At 33.5% G+C, this 26,943-nt stretch overlaps 1 protein-coding gene across 1 annotated transcript in view; it reads left to right on the top strand.

Annotated features, from left to right (window-relative positions):
• Window positions 1-26,943, top strand: part of LOC129940280 (uncharacterized) — a 59,243-nt gene that overhangs the window by 20,253 nt on the left and 12,047 nt on the right. Inside the window, exons 6-8 of the mRNA XM_056048568.1 lie at window positions 3,840-3,971; window positions 9,631-9,798; window positions 24,902-25,091. Coding sequence (XP_055904543.1) covers window positions 3,840-3,971; window positions 9,631-9,798; window positions 24,902-25,091 — 490 coding nt within the window. The remainder of the gene's footprint in view (window positions 1-3,839; window positions 3,972-9,630; window positions 9,799-24,901; window positions 25,092-26,943) is intronic.

Here is a 26,943-nt window from a genome sequence, read left to right on the forward strand (position 1 = left end):
GTTGAAATGGAATTAAAAAAGCTGTTTGTGTTAACAAAATTACATGTTTTCTTGAAAGCACATGTATGCCATTAAGTGTGAAATACGACATCATTCAAATGTCTGCCGACTTCTTACGGTAGCACGGATTCGAGTCGTTCAATTTTCAATGACTTTCCCGCTTAGATTCGGCTAAATTTGGGCGATGGATTATGTTATGTTAAGGGCATCGATTGTTGTTTATTTGCATAGATCTGCGACTTCAAGTAACTTCGCACGAAAAAGTTTAGCGGGGTCAAATCGCATGACTTTTGATGTATGGCACGTATCACAAGTCGTCTAGGAACATGTCGCCTAGGCCCATATGGTTCAATTTGGGCCATAAGAAATTAGTTATCCTCGTTATCTAGAGCTCGTTGTTGGCATTGACAGCCTCACTAACGTCGTTTTCAAACAAGTACGGACCAATTACTCGCCCGGCACAAAATCCCCACCAAACGATGTCGTCCCATGTACGGCAATTTTGCTTCTTAACACAGCCATTCACCCAAAATACGCGCCAAAATTGTGGTCCTCTTCTAAAAGATTCGAACCCCAGTCAGCGAACAAACGGCATCGTCTATGGTCATAAACTTTGGGCTCTTTGATCAATTGAATGTTTTATGAGTGTAGCCCCAAGTCCCGACACAAAATTGGCCAAGTTGAAGTTTGCGATAGGCCGAAGTCTGTGCACGGCGAGAAATTGGCTGCCACGGGTTCTGCTGTAAACTTTCACAGACCGAGGATGTTCTCGACCGATCTTGCGTTCCTTTAACATACGGGTGTGGGCTGATTGTTTACTGAACCGGTAGTCTGAACGTTGATTGTTTACTGAACCGGTAGTCTGAACGTTGAGGAGTTGACTGTAAAGGACCACCATGTCTACCATAAAATGGGCGCAATGTGCCCAACGTTTTCGTTAACGAACACTCATTTTGATAATAAAGTTTTATCATTTGAACGTGCCATGATGATTTGGCATAAAAAACAAAATAATAAACAAAAGATCTTTGAGCTCTTTGATCAGTTGAATGTTTTATGAGGGTAGCCCGAAGACCCAACACAAAATTGGCCAAGTTGAAGTCTGCGATAGGCCGAAGTCTGTGCACGACGAGAAATTGGCTGCCACGGGTTCTGCTGTAAACTTTCACAGACCAAGGATGTTCTCGACCGATCTTGCGTTCCTTTAACATACGGGTGTGGGCTGATTGTTTACTGAACCGGTAGTCTGAACGTTGAGGAGTTGACTGTGAAGGACCACCATGTCTACCATAAAATGGGCGCAATGCGTCCAACGTTTTCGTTAACGAACACTCATTTTGATAATAAAGTTTTATCATTTGAACGTGCCATGATGATTTGGCATAAAAAACAAAATAATAAACAAAAGATCTGTCAGATGTCACCAAGACAAAATGGCTGCCACGGGGCGCCAAAATCTACCCGCTCCAATTAAAAAAAAAACTCTTTATATAACACGACCTAATAGATCACATGATCTTATACCATTTCGATATTCTCTCCTTATACCTGAAAGATAATTTTGTATTAATGCTCTTCCATTATTTAAAGTAGTGGCCCATCCTTTTTGACTGGTATTATTATGTAAGATTCCTCGTTCCGTAATGTCATGTTTTGGCTACGTCAATTGGCAACCATGTTCATGAGATTTGACAAGTTCTATGTGGGCTACTTAAAAGGCTAGCTTACGCGAGTTATTCCTTAACTCTATGGACAAACCAATCTCCCCAAAGCGGCCGTTTGAATAACTTAGAACACATGCCTCTAAACATCGAGGATATATTAATGTCGATGGAATCCGGCAAAAGACCGCATAATTTTTAAAAAGGATAATCTCATATAGAAAAAACATAAATAGTTAGAAGTTCAAAAAGAACCTTTTATAATACCCAAACTGAATTTAAAATCTAAAAAGAGGTTGCGATGCGACCCACACTGATAACTTCCCATCCCGTTTGTCGATTTGTCTTGCTTAAAAGTTGTTCTATATGTACTCGTATTAATTTTTACCAAATTTGCGTACTATTTTTTGTAGATTTTATTTTTTATGAAAAAACGGACTGTTGAATTTTTATATAAAAATTACTGAATATCGAAAAAAATATTTTCAGTGAAATAAATTAGGATTGAAGCCAATATTTTTAATTTTTGAAAATCCATTTCAGTCGAAAGTAAATTTTTACCAAGTTTTAGTATTGTTTTTTTAGAGTTTTATTTTTTTTTTTTAAAACTGTCAATTCGATATTTCTCAAAATTTGTCCTAATGTTGAAAACAATATTTTTTATAAAAAAAAATTAGTTAGAAGCTATTATCTCAAAGTTTTGAAAAGATATTTGAGTCGAAAATCAATTTTTACCATCTTTTGTTAATTTTTTTTTTATGTTTTTAAGTTTTTGTACAAAAACTGTCAATTCGATTTTTCTCAAACTTTTTCCTCATATTGAAAACAATATTTCTTATAAGTAAAAATTAGTTAAAAGATATTTCAGTCGAAAATCATTTCTTACCAACTTTTATTACTTTTTTTCAGGTTTTTATTTTTTGTAAGAAAACTGTCAATTCGATTTTTCTCAAACTTTTTCCTCATGTTGAAAACAATATTTCTTATAAGTAAAGATTAGTTAAAAGATATTTCAGTCGAAAATCATTTCTTACCAACTTTTATTACTTTTTTTTAGGTTTTTATTTTTTGTAAGAAAACTGTCAATTCGATTTTTCTCAACATTTTTCAAAATGTTGAAAACAATATTTCTTATAAGATAAAATAAGCTTGAAGCCTAAATTTAAAGTTTTTGAAAAGATATTTAAATCGATATTCAATTTTTACAAACTTTGAGTAATGTTTTTATTAAATTTTTATTTTTTATAAAAAAAACCGTCGATTCGATTTTTCTCAAAATTTTACTGAATGTTAAAAACAATATTTCTTATAAGATAAAATAAAATTGAAGCCCAAATTTCAAGTTTTTGAAAAGATATTTGAATCGATATTCAATTTTTACCAAATTTGAGTAATGTTTTTTTTGATTTTTATTTTTTATACAAAAAATTGTCAATTCGATTTTTCTCAAAATTTGATTAGATGTCAAAAACATTAAAACAAAATTATTTTGGAGATGAAATCATATTTTAGTCTTAAAAGTTTGGAGGTGACAATTTTTTTTTCAGTTTTTTCGATTTATAAAAAAAACCTTTAAATGGAATTTTTTCAAAAAATATAATTGTTTTGTATCACAGTACAGTTTATTATATAAAATTTAATTCAAGTCTCTAGCGTTTTTGGTTCGTAAGATATTTAGGGTTAACCAAAATGTTCACCTTTTTTCAAACTGCTATGGTAAAAAAAACACCCAGCCAATTGTCTTGAGAGCCCTTTCAGCATCTTTCTACCTTATTATCTGTATACAAAAATTAATCTGAAGTCGATATATCTTCTGCTTCTTGAGCTGTGGACGACGAAAAAAACGTCGCCAAAGCACGGACGTACGAATGTATGTACGTACACACGCACGCACAGACATCTTTCTAAAAATCTTTTATTTCGACCTTGAAAAGTGCAGAAATGTCAAATTTTTCAATTTTCAAATCGGACCCATTGCAATAACTTCCAATGGGAAGTTAAAAATGTAACCATTATTCATTATTCTACCCTTCAATAAAATGAATTGTTCTCAAACTATTTGGAACATGCGAATATTTATAGATACCTTCATTACACCGTTTTTGACAAATTGTATCAATTATTTGTTTAAGTTTTAATTTTCCATTAGTTAGTTACACATTTTTTCTTTCTTATTAGATATGAAGACATTCAGAAAATACCAACTGCCTTTTCTCAGTTCTCAACATCTTTGGGTCCCATCGTTGATGGAAATGTTATTCCAAATCAGCCGTATAAAGATATGAGCCAGTATACAGAACTATTCAGCAGGTTAGTATAAAATTTATAATATGTGATATAATTTTGAGTTGTTGAATATTATTCTATAAAATAGTATTGTATACTTTTATAAATCTTCAAGCTAATTTCTTATATCTATTTATGGCATGGATAAGCGGCACAACAGTGGATTTCCCACTTTCAGCTTCAAGAATTAATCAATTGTTATAAAGTCTACATTCAAAGAAACCTAGAATGCCCCTAAAAACTCAATTAGTTTTTTGTGCTTGCTAAGTTTTGAAAAAGAAAAACACTTTTCTGGTTTAAAAGAATGGCTTAAAATAATATTGTTATGGTTCTTCTTATGCGTAGTTCTAAGAAAAAATTTACATTAAAGTCTTTGTAATTATTCTTCTTTTTAACTAAGTTATATTCTTAACTATTATGCATAAATTACCCTTCTTAAATGTATCCTAGAATTAATAACTTCCTTATGCTACGTAAAACTATGCTTAAGATGAATCCTTCCTTCACTTTTCTTTTGCTATTTTCTGAGTATATTCTTTTTTGTGGTGTACAAATTGTATTTAAATTTAATTTTGTTTAGAAAGTAAAGTTGTATAATAGCGATAGTTAGATAATTTTTAAATTTCTCTCAAATCTCGTCGATATATGAATTTTGAAAAGCTTAAAGCTGAATTATAAAAGGTATTGTTGTCAACTTAGACTTGACAAGTTTTTAAGGAAAAGTTTTATCAAGTGTACACCCTTTTTTTGGTAAAGGCACCATCTTTTAGTGGAAATTAGTAATCGTCAATTACGTTTAAAAAAAAAAAAAATTGGTTAACATAGTGAGTAAATATTTACTGACTTAGATACTTGCGTTTTTTGGCAAAAATATCGAGCGTCAAGTATAATTTTTGAAGTAGAATCCAACTGCGGATAAATTGTAACGTTTATTCGAGTTTTGAATATAAATATTTGTAATTTTTTTGTTCCAGTGAGAGCTTGTGCTTTTAACTGTTTTACTTAAACGCGTAAAATTTAAAAACGGTGTGGAAAGCATTTTTAGTGTCAAAGAATGATGTGTATAATATAGCATAAACGAACGCGTTTTCGAAGCAGCAACACAAGGTTTCTTAGGTGTCTAATTTTAGTTACTCATGGCAAGGGCGGATCCAGAATTTTAACCAGGGGAGTGGCACTACTCACCCAACAAACTTCTCCATCTATCTCGATCCCCAGCTTCACTTTTCACTTGTGCCCGCCACCAGATTCGCGGTCTTCCTCTACTACGCTGTCCTGTGGCTGTGGATTTGAAGACTTTGCGGGCCGTAGAATTAGTTTCCGCTGTAAGTGACCCAGCCATCTTAGTGGTTGGACTTTTACCCTACTGGCTAAGTCTTCATCATTCCATCTTCTCATCCACTCCCCTGTGATGCATAGGGACCGTAGATCACACGAAGAACTTTTTTTTCGAAACGACCCATAGTGCTTTCATCAGCCTTAATCATGGTCCATGCTTCTTCACTGTATAGCAGGACGGGGATGATAAGGGTCTTATACCCTAATTAATCGTTAAACCCATTTTGGCCGCCTCTGCGTCAATACTCACAAAAGACCGATTGACATAACGCTGAGTTCTTCCGATTATGTCAATCTCATCAGAATAATATCCTACTTGCTTGGCCAGACTTTTGAAAGATAGTTTCTCTTGTGTTTTTGTGTGAGCTGTGTAATATTATTTCAAGTACATCAGCTCGACCCTGAAGATGGTGTCATTTGCGGCCTTGAAATCCATGAATAGATGTTAAGTGTCAATTTGGTGTTCTTGGGTTTCATCCAGGATCTTCCGTAATTTGAGTATTTGATCTGCTAATCACTCACTGATAAGGATTCATCAGGTTGTTGACGAAGTTTATAGAAGTTTTTATAAGCGATGTTAAGTAAACTGATACTTCTATAGTTGGTGCAGTTCAGAGAGTCTACTTTTTTCATAATCGGGCAAACAATACTGAGGTTCCATTCACGTTTTCTTCCAAACATATCTTACAGACAAATCGGTGCATGTTTTAAACAAATTATCTGCAGCTGCCTTAAAATTCAGGCGCCTTGTTAGACTTCAACTTAGATATGGCAAACTTTAATTCGTCTAATTCGGAATCGGGAAGACTTACGTCTTCTATATAAAACGGATCATCCTGCCTGACAGCGCAATTCGGTTTATCGTCGCGTTTATACAGTCTGCAGAAGTGGTCTTTCCATTGACTGCGGTTCCACTATGATGTTTCCACTTTCGTCTTTGCAGCCTTCGGTTCTAGGTTTATGTACTTGTGAGCTTCGTTCCTCTTATTCATAAAACTTTCAACATCTTCGACCGCATGCTTCTCATGTTCTCTTTTCACCTTTTTGAGATTCTGTGTTCATCTCGCCTCTTCTGCTCATAGAGTTCATGAGCAGCTCTCGTCCTTTTATGCAGCACCGCTTTGCGTGCCCGTTGTTTGGCTGTATTTGCCTGCCGACATTCCTCATCAATCTAGGGGTTCCTTGTTGATGGTTGCTTAATACCCAGCACGTCAGAGGCGGCTTCACCGATTCCATCTTGACAATGTGTCCACTGGTTTTCGATACATTGTGTTGGCGGCAGATAACTTCGAGAGAGGTTACTTGTAACTCGCGATCTCTTGCGATTGTAGCCGTTTGAAGTTGTACCTTCTCCCACCGTCTCCCTGTTTTGCCTTGGGTCTAGAAATCCGAAGTGCTACCTTGGCTACAACGAGGTATAGTGGTCCGAGTCATTGTTAGTTCCTCGGAATGTTCGGACATCCATGATGCTGGAAGCGTGTCTGGCGTATCTGGAGAAATCCAAGTTCCTTTGTGGATCTTGAGGTATGGAATTCGCAGGGGATTCACACACTTAACATTAATATGAGCATTTGGGCACCGTATAAAAAAGGGAGGGTGACAACATTTAAATAAAATAATTTGTACCTTAACTTTACATTTACATATTTCAAGGGCTAAAGTGACAATTTTGGATATTAGATTATTAGAAAAAAAATGTCAACAGTTTTCTCAATAGGCCGTTTTTATTAAATAAAATACCATATTTAAGAAGGTTTTTGATGCATTTCACATAAAAATGTAAGAAATTTTATTAAAAAGTAGCTATTTTCCAAAAGCAATACATTTTGTTCTTATGTACATTTCTATATATGACACAAAAATATATTAAGATGCATTAACCCAGAAATGGAGAAAGTTTGGCAGACATTTTGTATCTTTTTACATAAGAAAATTAATTTTTCGGACTCAGTGTTCTTACTCCAAGATTGGAGCAGATGCTAGAAGACAAATATTAAAAAATGACTGAACCTCTCAAAAATATGCTGATCTTAAAGATGTCAACAAAACCTAAAAATTGTAGAGAGAAAAATGTTTGGTTCTTGAATTAAAGGAAATATGTGCATTTAAGTATATAATTTTTCTAAAAATTAAATAAAAACCAATTAAGGTAAACAAATAAGTTGGAAAAACCTGTAGTGGGGCATTAACAAATCAAACGTTGCAGAATTTCTTTTCACTTCAGTTCTCAAGAGATTCAAAAGTTTTGTATTAAAGGAATTAATATTAAACGTTTGTTATGCATTTCAATCAGCCTTTTGTTTTTTTTTGGGGAAATTTATATTCTTGAAATTTGTGCTTAAATCTCAGTTCAAGAGTATCCAAAGTAAATTCAATGAATAGATTTCTTGAATTTTTTAAGATTTAATAAGAAAATCAATTTTGAAAGAAAAAAACACTTTAAGAGAGCCTTACACTATTTATGTGCGTCAAAAATAAATTTAGATGAAATTTCATTAATTTTAATTTAACTTTATCAAATTGTTGATCTCTTATCCAAGGTTTCTTTTTAAGAACCAGATTATTTACTTTTTCTTAGTCTTAGGAAAATATTTTAAGCAATACTAAAGTTTTTCTAAATTTTCAATCGTGTGAAAACAAAGTTCTAGCTATTTTTGAGAGCAAACCGATTTTCGGTGAGTATCGTTGAATTACTGAAAAATCTTTAAATGAAATCTTTATTCATACAACTTGAACTGTATAGCGTATACGCTTTATTGCTCATATGACCTCCTCCCTACTGGATAGTTAATCAGTCAAAAGCTGATGATGCTTAGCAATTGGAAGTGGGCTGAATTTCCGATTCATAAAATGTTCTTGGTCCTCAGTTAAAGGAATTATTTTTAACAACAAAGCTTAAAGCAGTAAAAAATAAATTTTATATTGATATGCAAACAAAAAAATGATTACAAATATAATCGGGGACATATCCGTAATACGATAACCTTTGAGTTCAGGAGAATTCCTTAGAAAATTAATTAAAAAAAAATCTCTCTGGGAGTCATCACATTTCATTGCGTTTTCTGCGTTTCTGTTATCTTTTGGATAGTGAATTGAAGACTAAATAAAATATACATAGTTTTGTTTTTGTAAACTGGCTCAAATAAGTCGTTAAATCATTTGTAACTTTGCAAATAGATAATGTCAATAAAAATAACGCCTTCTGTTGCACTCGAAGATAGACCATAATAGACGAACGAACCCTTTCTTCCAGTTTTTATTACATTTTAATTCAACTTCTCACTGTACTATATATGGAATCCCAAAAAACATCTTTTGTTTTATATCGTCTACAGGAAGTTTGAAATGAGCATCATCGAACACTAAAATTTTGGACTCATTCAACTGTTCATATTCCTTTAATCTTCTTATTAGAATATTACTGAATTAGTGAATAAAAGTTTGAACAAGAAGTATAGTGAATTTGATCGATTGTTAATGTTAAATTAATCCAATATTTAAATACCAAAGTAAAAGATGTAATATTAGAACGGTTATGCTTATATTTGAAAACAATTGTAAAGAACTTAATACTTTTAATATCATTAAAGGCTTTCGAATAAGTCGGTATCACATTGAGATTCAAAAACTTAGATTGACCAATTAAGATCAAATTCAATCGAATCTAGAGATTTTATGAAAACCAGACATTCTAGAAACTCAAAAACAGTTAAGAAAAACTCTGAACCCAAATTTTATCGCAATATCAACACGGTTCAGATATTTCTTCGCCTTTTTGAATTTAAAAATTTATATTAATCGATTTGTGCATTTTAATAATAGTGTCGGAATTTTGATAGGGATCTATAGATTCAATGTATTTTTCGCATTTAAATCTTTTGCTTATCTTAATTCATGCTATGAGTTCGTTTACATTTAAATAAGAATTAAAATACAACATTACCCTTCCGACTATTTCAACTCATTTAACTTTATTACTTAAACGGTAAAAAAAACACCCGAAGAAAAATCTTAAAGATATTTTAAGAATCCTGAATGACAAGTACTTTTCGACTTTTTTGCTAAGTTCAGCAAAGTTGAATTGAAACATAAAGACATGCTTAAGCATATATACTTACCTTACCTATCAAATGGGGAGGAGGTATTCAAAAGACGTGAATAAAATAAATTGTAATTGAAAACTCTTTTTCATCGCACGAATATAATTCATCATCACCTTGAGGTGAAGAAATCCTTTTAAAGGGGCTTAAGGAAACTATTAATTAAGTAAATGAAAAGATTCCTGACATTAAATGCACATTACTTCATTTTATTTACTTTTTGTTTTTTTTCGTGAATATTACAGATATGATTTATTATTTGGCATGACAGAGGTTGAGTCCTATCACACGTTAAATGCACCACAACTGGAAGATGGAATACAGGAGCAGGAGCGAGATAATTTATTGCGTTTTTACATGCAAAGTCGTTTTGACATTCGTCCAGACCTTGCATTGGCTGCAACACTTAAAAAGTAAGTATAGCACTGGTACCTTATGCCACGCCGCGTATCATCTGGTTTTATTTTTCTTTTGAAAGGATCTCGATGCAGGTTTACAAAAGGTTTTTTATTTATAAATTGGAACTGCAAGTTGTCTTCACGCTAGAGTAATTTTATACCCTTATAATTTTTAAAAGGTGTGTTTTTCTGCTTCAGTACTTGTAACTTTAAAGAAGAACATAGAAAGATTTCAAGATTTTAAATACCAAATATTAATTTCAACAAACAAATTTGTAATATTGAAATCAAACGTTGTTTCGATGTAACAGAAATTCCAAACGGGAAACTTTATTTTTCTTGTAAATGAATATGTTCGAAATTTGAAAATAAACCGATTACATTTTAAACTAATGCATAATTTCTTAAAATAAATATCGAGTTGCATTTTGGTGTTAGTAAGAATTTGAAAAATGCTAAATTGATTTATTTTTATATTAATATCCTTTTATGGGCTTTTTGAGGTTTGTACAAGATTTGGGTACCTTTTAAAAAACTTTATCGGTTATCCTACATAGTTTAATTTGAAAAATAAAGATGTAAAAGTGCGAGCTGAACTCGGGACTTAGAGGGCTTCGTACAAAAAGCTAAAATTGTTCGCCCATTCAAAGTTGCTTATATTATTATTAGTTATAATAGAGGCATAATATATCTGTGAAAGTATCCCCTCTCTAGCTATTTCTAAATTTTGGTACCGAACCCTAAAAAATAAAACAAGTCAATAACGTAATATAAAAGCTTATTTACCTAATATTAAAAAAAAACAGCTTATAAATAATTTAATATGATTTTTAAACGACTGCAAATGTATGTAAATCTATAAAAGTCAAAGAACTTTTCGGCAAACTTACTTAGTTACTTTCTTAAGTCCTCAGACCTATTTAGTCCGTTGGGTACCCCTTAACTGGGATAGGTCCTCTACTACGCCTACGCGCCATCGTGTGCGGTTTTCAGAGACGTGTTTTAGCTACATCCAACAGCCTAGTGACGCCGATTCCTCCTCGACTGTTCTGCTTCATGTGCTTCTCGTCCAGCTCTTCTTCCTTCTTGTGTGACCGAATTCCACTGCATTGCTTGGCCTGCAATGCAGTCGTTACCTTTTCAAAGCGTTTGTCCAATCCATTGCCACTTACGTCATAGGTTCCTCACCTGTCCTTCTATGAAAGACCTCATTAGATATACGGTTTGGCCAGAAAATCCTTAGGATGTTGCAAAGACATCTATTCACGAAGGTTTGCAGCTTTCTTTAAATGGCTGAAGTAATCTACCAGATGCTGCATCCATAAAGAAGCACAGATTTCACATTTGTGCGAAACAGTCCTAGCTTTGTGCTGATGGTGATACAGTTATTCCTCCAAATTTTCGACAGAATACCGAACGCTGCTTTTGTTTTGCGGCATATCAAGTTTTGTTCGGTCTCGTCTTCAATGGAGGCGATACTTATAAGTTTTGGAAGCTTGCCACTTTTTCCACCGATTGCGAGAGAATATTTATTTGAGAGGATGGTCGGGTTCCGAGGCTAATCATTTTTGCTTTGGCATTTCGTAGTACCCGTGGCATGATGGTTAGTGCGATGGACTGTCATGCGAGGGGTCGTGGGTTCGATCCCTGTCTATGCCACCTTAAGTTTTTTTCACGGGTACTGCCTCTTGCGAGGAATTTACACATTCTCTAAGAGTAATTCTTGTCATGAAAACTGCTTTCTCAAATTTGCCATTCGGATTCGGCTTAAAACTGTAGGTCCCTTCCATCCCTGACAACAGTACTCGCACACAGGAATGGTTGAGAGTTGTCAATCACTAGGCCCTAGTTCTCAAACAGAACTGTTGCGCCACACAATTTAGGTATTTATTTATTTATACCCACGACTTCTGCTTTTCTCTCCACACTTGTTGTTATTTGATGGAGAATCATGATCCTATGAGATAGTAAGCAAACATCGTCCGCGTAATCCAAGTTCTTTAAATAAGATGTCAAAGTTCATTAGATGCCTCCACTACCTGACAAAGATGCGCACAGTACATCGCTTATCATCAGCAAAAACAGTAATGGCGACAGAATACAGCCCTGTCTGACTCCACTACGGATTTCAAAATCATCTGAAAACCTCCCATCGTGCAGAACGTGACACTTGGATCCATTATATTTTGCCTTTATAATAGCAATTAGTTCTTCTGGAATGCCTCTTTTCTGCAAAGCTAACCAGATGTACTCCCTGTTGACGCTATCAAAGGCCTTCTCGAAGTCGATGAACAGCAGGTGTACTGGTTCTCGGTATTCAACGAACTGCTTAATAATGATCCGCTGGGTGTTAATCTTTGCTACTATTTGGGCAACGGTAGATAGAACTTAATACCGAAAACCTGGTGCTAGTTAACTTTTGTGTTTTAAACGGGGTAAATCTTCGATTTTAGAATTTTTAATTAAAATTTTTTCTTAGTATTTCCAAGACACCTCTTTTCGGAACTTTACTGTCGGAATCAAAAGAACTTATTGTGAAAGCTTAACGTGACGCGTTAGCTGACTTCCTTCAAAACAGTGACAAATATTTAATTATAATTTCTTTATAACAAAAACAGACAGAAACATGGCAGCCGTATTTTAAATCCTCTATAGACGTGACCTTTTTGAAACTTTGTCTGTACAGGCCATAAAGTTTTTACTAAAATTAATAGTAGAGATGTGCTGATTTCGATAATAAAGAGTGTAGACATTTGCATGTAGCATTTACGTCGCATTGGTATGAAATTATTTGACAAATTATTCGACATATGCCCTTTCCGAAATAGCATATTCATATATTAAAAAGTCTCGAACAACGAGAATTGTATCTAATTAGTAGAAATTTATAAAAAAAAAAAAACGTTTCATAAAAGTTTCTCAAAGCATCAAAACCAAAAAGAAACGTGTCAGCAATGTTCCTAAGATAAGTTATTAAACAAATTGGAAACATTTCAGGGACGATTTTCAAACTATGTTTCCTGAAATGTTTCTTTGGTTTGGAGACTATTTAAAGAAAAGAGCTAATTAAAAAAAAATAGCCACACCTAATAAGCATTCCTAAAATAACCTTAAGGTCCAAAGTGGACCAGACACAACTATCAAGATTCTTTTAGTCAGTTTTATTTACAGTTGATTCAGTTCGAAATACTAAAGAGAGTAATAGTTCTTCAAGATTGCACATTTCTCTTTTTCCCAATCAAAGAACATACTTACTTACTTGCTTGCTCACTTACTTAAGGTGACGCTACCGCACTGTATACTACCTGTTTGAACTAGGGCCTCACCCGACATCTTGCTCGGTCCCTAGCTAGTTGTCTGCATGTGCCCGTTCCAAATAAGGTGAGGTCTCTTTCCACTTCTGCGCACCAACTGAACAGCGCCAGCGGTCTTCCTCTCCTGTGATGTCCTGTGGGCGTGGACTCAAAGACTTTCCGAGCCAGCCCTCTTATTCGTTGGACTTTTGTCTATGTCTGGCTGTTGTACAGTCCGTATAGTTTGTCGTTCCATCTGCTCCTCAACTCACCTTCTATGCATTCGGGACCGTATATCACACGAAGAACTCTGTTCTCGAAACGGCCCAAGGTGCTTTTATCTTTTCCATGATTTCGCACCTAATAATGGGACGGGGATGATGAAGGTCTTAAAGAGAGGGCTTTACTACTCAATTGCTTTCTTAGCCTCAGGAAAAAGTGAGAGTAATTCTTCGTGTGATCCCAGAGCTGGTTTGTTTTCTGCGTGCATAGCGGAGCCTAAGTAGACAAAGTCCTTTTCTACTTTAAAGTTATACGTCTCTCGATGGTGCTGTAGGTTCTTTCTTGATGACTTTGTTTGGCCCTTTTTAGCATCTAAACCAATTTTTGTATCCTCTTTCTTAATACTCAAAAAAGCTCTATTAACATCACGCTGAGTTCTTCCGAATATGTCGTTAGCAGACGCCTTAAGGAATATAGTGCTTCTAGTGTTAATTGTTAACGTGGGAGCTCTGCTCTATGTTTTGAAGGCCGATGTTAAAGAAATCACAGGACAGTACTTCGGCTTGTCTGAATACTTTTTTGACATCAAAAAGTTCCGTTGAGTTTTTTCCAACCTTTATGGAGCAGCGTGAATTCTCCATGGTCATCATCCACAAACGGACGAGTTTGGCAGGGATGCCAAAACTAAACATGGCTCTATAAAGTTTGTTCCTGAAGTTACTGTCTGGAAATCGATGAAAAGATCGTGGTAGTAGATTTGATGTTCTTTGGTCTTTTTTTAGGATCTGCCGTAATGTGAATATTTGATAGACTGTGGACTTTCCTGGATTAAAACCACAGTTATAAGAACCTATCAGGTTGTTCAGCATAGGCTTTAGACGTTCAGGTATTAAAGCAGAAAAGATGTTGTAAACGATGTTGAGTAGGCTGATTCCTCTACAGTTGGTGCGTTTTAGAGGATCTCCTTTTTTTCGGTATCGGGTAAACAATGCCGAGGTTCCATTCATCGGGCTTGCTCTCTTCCGGCCTTATTTTATTTTTTCCAGCTGCCTTAAAGAGCTCGGCATTTAAGCCATCTGCTCAAAGAACATAAACTCTCCGAATGACATTGTTAGGGTGTAAGTCACGGGCGGCGCTTTGTTAAAGTACGTCATAATGTGGTCTGAGCGATGCGATGCCTAATTCTTGAGGACGCCTTGGAATTGACTGACATTAATCGTTTGCTACGGACACCTGAACTTCAGCGATATTTATCTGCATTTGAATTACTGTATTTTATAGGGTCCCTAATTGGTACAGACGACTTTGTTTTACTCTTTTAGTTGCCAGGCGTATTTTTGTGAGTAGGTCAATTTATTTAACATGTAACTTTTCTTTCCAATTGAAGCAAAAGGGGGAAAAACTAAATTAAACAAAATAAATGAAAATACAATTGAAAATTCAACAATAAAGTATTGTATATTTTCCAAAAGCAGACAAATTGGTTTGTAATAACATAAATGCACATACAACACCCACATATCCTTTAAAGCTCTAAATCTACGCAGAGTTAGGTAAAAATACATGTATGTATGTATGTATGTGTATTATGGATTTTAAAACAAACTTACATCGGATTTTCGTATTGACCCCTCCGAAATCGTAAAATATTAAGTCCCGAACTTTTCTCATCGACCAAATGTTTATAACGAGCAATTAATTGTTTATATTTAAAAAAATAGAATTAGGTGAATGCATAAAATTACATGTGTTTTTGTTTATATGGAATACTGTTTCAATTTTACTTTGTTTTTGTGGTCACATACTAAATGCAATTACAAAACAATTATTAGATGTCTATCTGTGAATGTATGTAATATATAAAATTTATAGTAGATGCAATAATATTTTTCAAAATAATTTCTATTTTAATCCAATTAAATATCTCACCAAATATGTAATCATTACACTGTAATGAATACCTATAGAATATGTTTACAGAATATATTTACAAAACAATCTATTAACTATTTAAATAGCATAGATGTTTTTATGATAATGCATGCATACCCATGCCGAATTGAATCTATATTAAATGTATTATTTTAAAATGTCGATTATTATCGCATGAATGTTAAAATATTTAAAAGAATTAAAACAAAATTAACTTTTACCATTTATTAATAAATTCTTATCTTTGATCTCTTGTAATAACTTTTCACTTTAATAAATGTAATTAGTTAAATTTCAAATTATCCAATCTGGGTTTAAACTATGTATAGACTTTAAAAAAAATGTATTATCATCGAATAATTCTTAAAATTACATTAAAAAAAGAAGCTTGGCAATGCTAACCTCCCATCCGTGCCCGTCTGACGGTTTTTCTAAAACTTCAACACAAAAATAATAACAATATTGTTGTCAAAATACTTGAGGCGAGTTTGTTGTTTTTTTAGCTTTTCGTGTTTTGCAAAGAAGATTTGTTAATTGTTTTTGTTTTAAGAGATTGCATAAAAGTTAGTAGAAGTATTATTATTATTAACTTCCCATAGGAAGTTATTGTAATGGGTCCGATTTGTCAAATTGAAAATTTTGACATTTCTCGACGTTTCAACGTCCCTAGAGTCGAAATAAAAGATTTTTAGAAAGATGTCTTACGAACCAAAAACGCTAGAGACTTCAATTAAAGTGGATAAAATATATTGTAACGTGATACCAAATAGATATATTTTTTGAAAAAAAAATCAATATAACGGTTTTTTTATGAATCACTAAAACTGAAAAAAAAAAATTGTCACCTCTAAAATTTTACGACTGAAATATGATTTCATCTCTAAAACAATTTTGTGAAACGAAGAATAATGGTTTTGACATCTGATAAAATTTGGAGAAAAATCTAATTGACAGTTTTTTTTATAAAAAATAAAAATCTAAAAAAACATTTTTAAAGTTCGTAAAAATTGAATATCGATTCAAATATTTTTTCAAAAACTTGAAATTTGGGCTTCAATCTTATTTTATCTTATAAGAAATGTTGTTTTGAACATTTTGAAAAATTTTGAGAAAAACCGAATTGACCGTTTTTTACAAAAAAATAAAAAACCTAAAAAAAAAGTATAAAAGTTGGTAAAAATTGATTTTCGACTCAAATATCCTTCCAAAACTTTGAGATATTGTCTTTAATTTACTTGTATCTTTCGTAAAATCTTGTTGTGAACATTCAGTAAAAGTTTGAAAAAGTCGAACTGACAATTTTTCAAACTTTTTTATTTCACAGAAAATATTGTTTCCGATATTCAGTAATTTTTATATAAAAGTCCAACAGTCCGTTTTTTCATAAAAAATAAAATCTACAAAAAATAGTACGCAAATTTGGTAAAAATTGATAAGAGTACATATAGACAAACTTTTAAGCAAGAAAAATCGACAGACGGGATGGGAAGTTATCAGTGTGGGTCGCATCCCAGCCTCTTTTTTGTATTCCTTTATTTCATAAAAAAACATTTTTTTACAATTTGAAAATCAAAATAATATATGAACATGGAAAGATTGCGGTGTGTCAGAAAATAACATTTGCTTTAATAAAATAAATAGTAGGTAGGTTTTTATTAGATTTCTTGTTATAAAAAAAATATAATTTGTTGTTTTACATTCGCTTTAACAGAAACAAATAAATGAAAATGGTTTTGCATTTTAGTTTACATTTTATAAATTCATATTATAATTTTTTTTAAGAAATGTGCAAATTAATATTTTTAGAAAAACAGAAAAAAGGTTGAAAAGACTCTTCGATAATTTAAGACATGGTCACAGAAGAGATTTTTCCACCCAACAGATCTGTTCATTACAAAAAAACATTCGTCCTCTAGAGAGGACACTATACAATAATTACAAAGGAGAGGTAGATTTGACCGATGCGGAATATATTTCAACCCTTGTTCTGAAAATTGTACCTATAAAAGAAAGTCTATTATAAAATTTATTTGTCGCATTGTATTGAAGGGAATGGCTTAGATCTCTAATCTCTCTTGTTGACGATGACGATGCTTTATTTAGATGTTGAAAACATATATTTTCATCAAATTCTGCGATAACATTCAAAAAGATATCTTGCCAGTTATCGATGTAATGCAACGGGGAGAGTTGAGTCCATTTTTTATAATAACCTTTGCCCCTGGTTCACTTCTAACGTGTTAACCAGCATTAAAAATAGAAACAAATTACATAGTAGATGGAAGCGTAGACCAACACCTGTTAACTGGAGCGCATTTACTGTAGCCCGTAATCAAGCGACAACTATAATCCGATCATCCAAAATCAACTATAATGCGTCCAAGCTCAATACCTCTTTACCACCTAAAAAGCTATGGAGCAACCTAAGTAAGATTGGTGTCTGCAAAGATATAGGAGCTCAATGTTCTCTGGACCCTGATGAGCTCAATAATTATTTCCTTGGATAGTCGGTTTCTGTTGCATTGCCACTTCTACTTTCCCCCGCTCTTGGAAATTGCAAGAGTTCTTCCAACGTTTAAGAAGCGTGACTCTAATTCTCCAACTGATTTTAGACCGATAATCATGATACCTTGCCTCTGTAAGGTCTTTAAGAAGATTATTGAGCAGCAGATCTTAAGTCATATTTCACTTAACAATTTGCTGTTTGAAAAACAATCGGGTTTCAGAGCATATCATAGCTGCTCTACTGCAATGGTTAATCTTCTTGAAGATGTTAGGATTGGTCAAATAAATCTCCTCTGCCTGCTCGACTTTACAAAGGCCTTTGACAAAGTGAATCACAGTATTCTTAATTGGAAACTCGTTAACTTCTTCGGCTTCAGTGAGCGGGCATGCTCGCTAATTTGTGACTACCTATCTGACAGATCACAAAGGGTTTTTTTCTGGGGGGAAATGCTCAGCTCTCAGACCTATTACGCAAGGAGTCCCACAAGATTAAATTCTTGGTCCAATACTCTTTTGTATGTTCATCAATGATCTGCCTGAGTGTTGTTCACATTCTTCGGTTCACCTGTATGCTGACAATGTTCAACTCCACCTTGCCAGGCCTTTTTATCATCTCAATGAACTGTCCGTCTCCATCCACGAGGATCTTTACTAAATTAATGCGTGGTCCATTGCAAATGGCCTATTCTCAAATCCTTCCAAGGCCCTAGTCATTCCAATTTCGAAGAAAAAGTTTGATCTCTCTACTCTACCTAATATTTGTCTAAGTGATCGTTTAATTAAAGAAGTGGATCATTGCAACAGCCTTGGATATACTATTGACCGTCATCTGTCAGACACACTAATTATGTCATTGTTCGCATTTATGGATGCTTACGTAAACTTTGGCCCTCAGCATACTTTACCCCTGTTGAAACTTTGACGTAAACTAATGATTGCTTTGATATTTCAACTCATATCATATGCTGAAATAGTGTACAGTGATCTTAATTCACTATCTAAACGAAAACTGCAAGTTGCACACTGCATCAATACATAAACGCAAGGAATATAAATAAATTCATATTGAGGCTCCGTCTTATCTGTTTACCAAACTCTCATTTAACCATTCCGGCAAAGGTATCAATATTACCCTTCAACTCTTTAATTATCTGAACTCGTCCCGTTTATTTGTCATACGTGCTGTTAAACTCTGGAACTCGCTCCCATCTCCAATTAAATTAATTGTTAACTATACAAGATTTAAAACTGCAATATTTCTTCATTTCTCGTCTCTCCCAATTCAAGTATAATCCTCTTCCTTTTCCCTTCAATCACAAATAATTTCTTTTAACATCTTAAATTGTATTTAATTTAATGTAAATTTGTAAACATATTATAACTAAGTACTATAAAAGATGTAATCTTACTGTACGTACCATCATTGTCAAATATATGAAATGAAATCAAATGAAGTTCTTACAATATTCAGCAAGCTTACTTATCATTAGCTGAGGGAACTGCGGAGTATACGCGAGCAGAACAATGTCGTCAGTGAAAAGAAGGGCTTTAATGTTAACACTTGTGTACTCGACTTCTGCTGGTAATGCTTCTACTATATCTTCAACGAAGAGTGCAAACAAACTTGGACTGAGTGTACAGCCCTGTCCTAGATCCACGTTGTCGAAAACAGATTATTAAAAATATTATAATAATCATTTAACAGTTGTTTTTAAAATACTACACAAAATTGGTGAACATTGGTCTTTGAACTAGAAATCTTGGGAACAAAAACAGATATTGAAATCAAACTAATTGTATCATATGCAGTTGACCAAATTTTTGCTTTATCGAGTATTCCTAACAGACTTAAAAGCTACATTTGATACCGTCAATCGACAAGCTCTCATATACAAAATGGCCTTACTTGGTATATCTAGAAAATCTCTAAATATCTACGAAAAATGTGTATTTAAGACTTATGCGACAGTTTGGGATGGGACCGAGATTTCAAATTGGTGTTCCCCAAGGATGTGTCCTCAGCCTTGTTTGCCCTTTACTTTGATGATATATCAGATAATTAACTCGGTGAAGTTTGTTTTTCTGATATTCGTATAAAAGTACTTCTTTACGTGGATGACTTGGTTATGCTAGCGGATAATCCATCTTCTCTCCAGCTACAAATCAATAGGGTCCAAACGTACTGCAATGTCTGGGACCTTAAAATAAACTCAGAAAAAACACAGATAATGGTATTTGAGGCACGGAGTTGTAGAGCCTATTGAAATAGTACAGAAATTCAAATATCTCGGAGTGTTGATGTCTGCTAACGGTAGCTTTAATAAACATGTTCAGCATAAGAGTAAAGAAGATAAAGTAGCTCATAACATTATGTGGCCAACTTTCTTTTCAAACAAAAACATAGACTTAGGATCTAAATACCGAGTTTTCCAAGCAACCATTAACACTTGCTGGTCTTATGATATGCAAGTATTTTGAAGAATTTGAGTTAATGCAACGCCTTTTTTTTTTAAAGATTATTTCGGTTACCGAGTTCGAATCCAACCTATGCAATTCATTTAAGAAATGGCAAAAGAACCTTTATGAAATATGTGTGAAAATTTGAACTTCGTTTACTCATCAGTTTTGTTAGAAAATCTGCATGTATTTTGAAATTTTTAACATAAATCGTTGCAATTCCAGATTCAACATGAATTGCATAGGTTGGAATCGAATTAGGTAACCGAAATAATATTTTAAAAAAAGGCGTTGTATCAACTCAAATTCTTCAAAATAGGTGTGAGCAAAAACTTGAATACTATAAGACAAGCAAGTGTTAATGGTTGCTTGGAAAACACGGTATTTAGATCCTTAGTCTATGTTTTTGTTTGAGAAGAAAGTTGGCCACATTATTTTGAGAGCTACTTTAGCTTCTTTACTTTTATGCTGAACATGTTTATTGAAACTACCGTGAGCAAACATCAATACTCCCAGAAATTTGAATTCCTGTACTATTTCAATAGGTTGGTTGTTAAGGAACTACCTTCGCTCAACTTTCTACAACTCCGTGCCTCAAATACCATTATTTTTGTTTTCACTGAGTTTATTTTAAGGTCCCAGATATTGCAGCACGTTTGGAACCTATCGAGATGTAGCTGGAGAGAATAGGGATTATCCGTTATCATAACCAAGTCATTCGCGTAAAGAAGTATTTTTTTACGATATCAGAAAAACAAACTATACCGGGTTAATTATCTGAAATAACATCAATTTAAAGGGCAAACAAGATTGCGCTGGCCACATATCCTTGGGAACACCAGCAGTCGTTTGAAACTAATTTTAAATCTTTGCCCCATCCCAAACTGTCACATAAATCTTTCATACAAATTTTTCGTAGCTATTTAGAAATTTTCTAGATATACCAAGTGAGGCCATTTTGTAAATGAGAGCTTGTCGATTGACGGTATCAAATGCAGCTTTTAAGTCTGTTAGGAATACTCGATAAAGCGAAAATTTGTTCAACTGTAGAAAAGCCCTCGCGAGTATCAGTATTTTGCATATCCAGCATATGATACAATAAGTTTGATTTCAATATCTGTTTTTGTTCCCAAGATTTTTAGTTCAAAGACCAATGTTCACCAATTTTGTGTAGTATTCTAAAAACAACTGTTGAATGATAAAAACTATATTTTTAATAATCCGTTTTCGACAACGTCGATCTAGGACAGGGCTGTACACTCAGTCCAAGTTTGTTTGCATTCTTCATGATAGAAGATATAGTAGAAGCATTACCAGCAGAAGTCGAGTGCACAAGTGTTAACATTAAAGCCCTTCTTTTCACTGACGACATTGTTCTGCTCGAGCACACTTCGCAGTTCCCTCAGCTAATGATAAATAAGCTTGCTGAATATTGTAAGAACTTCATTTGATTTGATTTCATTTATTTGACAATAATGGTACGTACAGTAAGATTACATCTTTTATAGTACTTAGTTATAATATTTTTACAAATTTACATTAAATTAAATACAATTTAAGAGAACGAGATTTTATTAATGTAAAAAGCAATTATTTGTGATTGAAGTGAAAAGGGAGAGGATTACGGTTGAATCGGGAGAGACAAGAAGTGAAGAAACACTGCAGTTTTAAATGTTGTATATAGTTAACAATTAATTTAATCGGAGATGGGCTCGAGTTCCAGAGTTTTACAGCACGTATGAAAAAAAAAACGGGACGAGTTCAGATAGTTAAAGAGTTGAGGGGTAATATTGACACTAACGGAATGGTTAAATGATAGCTTGGTAAACAGATAAAATGGAGCCTTAATATGAATTTATTGAAGTTTCTTTCGTTTATGTATTGCTGCAGTGTGCAACCCAATATATTTTTAGAAAATTTCAAAACATGGTCATATCTACGTAACGGACAGCATCATTGAAAGCAACTTGCAGTTTTTGTTTAGATAGTGAATCAAGATCACTGTACACTATTTCAGCATATCATATGAGTTGAACTATCAAAGCAATTATTAGTTTACGTCAAAGTCTCAACAGGGGTGAAGTATGCTGAGGGCCAAAGTTTACGTAAGCATCCATAAATGCGACCAATGACATAATTAGTGTGTCTATAGCCTGACAGATGACGGTCAATAGTTTATCCAAGGCTGTTGCAATGATCCACTACTTTAATTAAACGATCACTTAGCCAAATATTAGGTAGAGTAGAGAGATCAAACTTTTTCTTCGAAATTGGAATGACTAGGGCCTTGGAAGGATTTAAGAATAGGCCATTTGCAGTGGATGGTTGATGGAGAGAGACAGTTCATTGAGAAGATGAAAAGTCCTGGCAAGTTGGAGTTGAACATCGTCAACATACAGGTAAAGCGAAGAGTGCGAACAACACCCAGGCAGATCATTGATGAACATACAAAAGTGTATTGGACTAAGAATTTAATCTTGTGGGACTCCTTGCGTAACAGGTCTGAGAGCTGAGCATTTCCCCCCAGAAAAAAAAACCCTTTGCGATCTGTCAGATAGGTAGTCACCAATTAGCGAGCATGCCCGCTCACTGAAGCCGAAGAAGTTAACGAGTTTCCATTTTAGAATACTGTGGTTCACTTTGTCAAAGGCCTTTGTAAAGTCGAGCAAGCAAAGGAGATTTATTTGACTCTTATCATAGTCCAACCTAACATCTTCAAGAAGATTAACCATTGCAGTAGATCAGCTATGATTTGCTCTGAAACCCGATTGTTTTTCAAACAGCAAATTGTTAAGTGAAATATGACTTAAGATCTGCTGCTCAGTTATCTTCTTAAAGACCTTACAGAGGCAAGGTATCATGCTTATCGGTCTAAAATCAGTTGGAGAATTAGAGTCACGCTTCTTAAACGTTGGAAGAACTCTTGCAATTTCCAAGAGCGATGGAAAGTAGAAGTGGCAATGCACCAGTTTATAATATGAGTTAGATGGGTTATAATTAGTGGAAGCATGAGTTTAACGAAACGAATAGGCATTCCATCACCACCAACAGAGTCAGACTTGATAGCCTTCACACATTTTAGAATATCATCTTCACTAACAACATCAAAATCCTCCAGCCTAGGCACATAATTCAAAGAGTTAAATGTAGTATTGGTTCAAAATCACCAACAGAAACCGGCTCTCCAAGGAAATAATTATTGAGCTTATCCGGGTCCAGAGAACATTGAGCTCCTATATCTTTGAAGACACTAATCTTACTTAGGTTGCTCCATAGCTTTTTAGGTGGTTAAGAGGTATTGAGCTTGAAATTAGAAGTGCAATATTAAGTCGAGGAGAAGGGGAAGCAAAAGAAAATGGGATATAGGTATAGGACACAAAGCATGGAAAAACATCTTACTGACAAACTTGTTAAGGCGAAAACAGCTATAAACGTAGCATGGAAGCAATGCTTTAATAATAAGGAAATTACTCATACTCAGAAATTCAGGGTCTTCGAATCTGTATCGGAATCGGTTATGTTAAGCGTGGTGAAGTCGGAAATATGAACAAGTGGATAAATGCTCAGATTTGCCATAACACGGATTTTCTACCTTCGTTTGAGTACGCCAAACTACATGATCATGTTGGAAACGGGTTTATCGCCTTTATTCATAGGTCGATTACTTCCTCAAAGCTCTCGATATGCCAAGCTATTGTCTACCGAAGAAAATACAAATATAATTCCGAAGTGAATGGTTTAAAGACTGGATGAAACTAGCCGAGCAGGTAGATGTTGATCTGAACTGTATTACGTTTACTACCTTACCTCATGGAAACCAACTTTATATCGCTTAATAGCTTGTCTGGATTAAACTTCAAGAGAACAATACACCTCATGATTTATAGTAGAAGGCAAGTTGTTTTAGACGGATTCAAGTCTGAAACCCATAAAATAAATATTGGTGTGCCCCAGGGCTCCGTTGAGCCTCAGACCCTTTTCCTTATTATTAAAAATGATCTCCTGTCTGCTACTTCTTATCCAATACATTGTTTCGCGGACGATACCACTCTTAGGTTTTCATATTCGTCTCCAGACTCACACACCTTCTCTTCGGATGTGGAACTTCAACGGCCGCTTTTGTTATGCTCATTGAATTCTGATCTCGACAGCATTTTCCAATGGGGATTTATTGCCCGTGTAGAATGTATTGCTTCTTAAACTCAATACTGTCTCCTGTCGTCAAAGTGTAGACTTCGATATCTGAAGTCAAAAAATTATCCTTCCTTTTTATGCTAGTACAAATGAAGCATCCAAATGCTCTAAGTTAAATTAGTTTTTCATTTTTATGAATCATGACAAACTACATTTTAAAAATATTTCAGTTATAGTTTGCATGTTATGACGTATATACATTATGTAAGTAAGCGGTGAAACTTATTCAAAAACGCGGTCATCAAACCTAAAACGATTTTATGAGGCAGAAAATTGTAGGTATGTTTTTTAGTTGCGGAAAAAGAGTTACCATTACATCCATTTTATTTAGTATCCAATTGTTTTTATTTTTCGAATACGTTTTCTAAATTCTAACTATTTATAAACAAATCACATACCAAATGTTTTTAATCTAAAATATTTAAACCAGTAAAATATATACATACTTTTATTTGATGTTTTTTTTTTGTATTTCATATCTATTCGCCTGTTTTTGAACTTATCACGATGAAAAGGTACACGGATATGTATAACAATCCTATTAAAGCATCCAGCCTGGAACACCGAGATGTTGTGTTAGATATTTTATCTGATGCTAGAGTTGTTGGACCATTAATTCAGACAGGACTATTTCATGCGGATGTGAATCCGAGAAACTATATGTACGTGTTTGGGCACAATAGCGCTGCTGGACCACATTCAAACGTAAGTATCTGCTTTAACATAGGTTAGGTTAGGTATAGTAATAATATGTTCTTCGTTGTTTATGTACACCGTCTGTTATCTTCTTGATCTTGCACTATGATTTCAAGAGTTCGGTTATTGTGGTAAACCTAACAATAGTTGAAAGACAAAAATTCTTAAATAAATAAATATAGACAAATAAGTCGAAGTAGGATTTAAAAAGTTAATCATTTTTAACTTACTTTATAGAACTTATTTAATGGTTAATGGTGTCGAACATTAAAATGATATTGTAAATGACATCTTTGTATGGGAAAATAAACTCAAACAGATTTTTATCAATGTTTTCGAAATAATGATTTGAAATTAACATCAAATTTTTTAAAAATACATACAAACATAATAATTAATAGATTTAACAGATTTAAGTTCTAGAAATCGGTTTATGTCAATCTGAAAACAATTTAGCGCAAATATTTATAAAGGATTGAAGAGTGATTTTGTTTTCGTTTGGCATTGAGAAGAAAAAAAACATTTTAAACTACGAAAATTAACCTTGAAATAAAATCTTCTATCATTGGTTTCTTTTTTAATTTTAAACCTTATGTGGTGATTCGAGTTTGAATTCAAACATTTTGAAAAGATTTACATTAACTACTGATTTTGATATGCAGTCGTACCTACATTTTCTTTGTTATCGAGTTAAACTTGGGTGATGTTGTGTTGTATACAGAATTTTCCACAAATATAATATTTTTTTAGCAAAAGAAAAGTTTCCGTTGTATTTTTGACTACATTCATGACCTAAGATAAAGAAGAGCTAATCAATATATGGATATAATAAGACTAGTCGAAATAAGACTACTTGTACAAAGAATAATTAATTACTACAACGATATTTTCTGTTACGAAGGAGAAATTAGAGGACTCTATTGAGTACGATTTCTGATCAAAAAAGAACTACTGTGGTAATCAATAGGACAGTTGTGGTAGTCAATATGACAATTTTTTCTAAAAACCGTAATCTAATTTAAATACCCGATAGTCAATATAACAATTTTAATAGTTACCCAAATTGTAACATTGACTACCGAAGTTGTTCTATTGACACTATTGTTGTCATATCGACTAACCAACATTGACAATAGAAAATTGTTATATTGACTATCCAGTAGTCAATTTTTAAATAACGTTGTCACATTGTCTATTTTGGTAGTCAATGCGACAAATTGGCCAAATTTCAAGTTGACTATCGACGATTGTTAATATGACAACTTTTTTTTCTGTAAGCTTAACAAAAACAAAAATACGAGCATATGTACAGATAGAAAAAGCTGATGACGAAAACGTTACGACATTATAGAAAAAACATTCAATAATACGTACTCAGCTATATGGGACCTCATGGATATGGATCAAGAAATAAAAGAAGAAAGACACTCATGAAGTGGTTAGGAGAAACGAATTTGAAATTCCGAAACTCATTCTTCTTCATAAAGAAAAATAGCAGGAAATGGACGTAGATATAACCGAATTGAAAGACTAAAAACGAAATAGATTCCATCCTCACAAACAAAATTGAAACCATCCAAGACAATACTGTCCTCAATAATATACATTTGAACAGCGATCACAGACTAGTAAGAATGAAGATAAAAGTTAACCATAAAATATTATGAAGAAATCGTCAAATCTATTTTATCCCTAAAATAGTTCCTAATCAAAAAACAATTACCTATAACGAAATTATAAAAACAAAGATCAATCAGCTTTAATAGCAGACAAACATTTAAAAATAAATATTACAATATAGAAAATATTATAAAGACTGCAGAAAAAATCTTAATGACCAACACAAATACTTCCGAAGAAA

This window comes from Eupeodes corollae, chromosome 1 (genome assembly GCF_945859685.1).
Source record: "Eupeodes corollae chromosome 1, idEupCoro1.1, whole genome shotgun sequence".
NCBI classification, from domain to species: domain Eukaryota; kingdom Metazoa; phylum Arthropoda; class Insecta; order Diptera; family Syrphidae; genus Eupeodes; species Eupeodes corollae.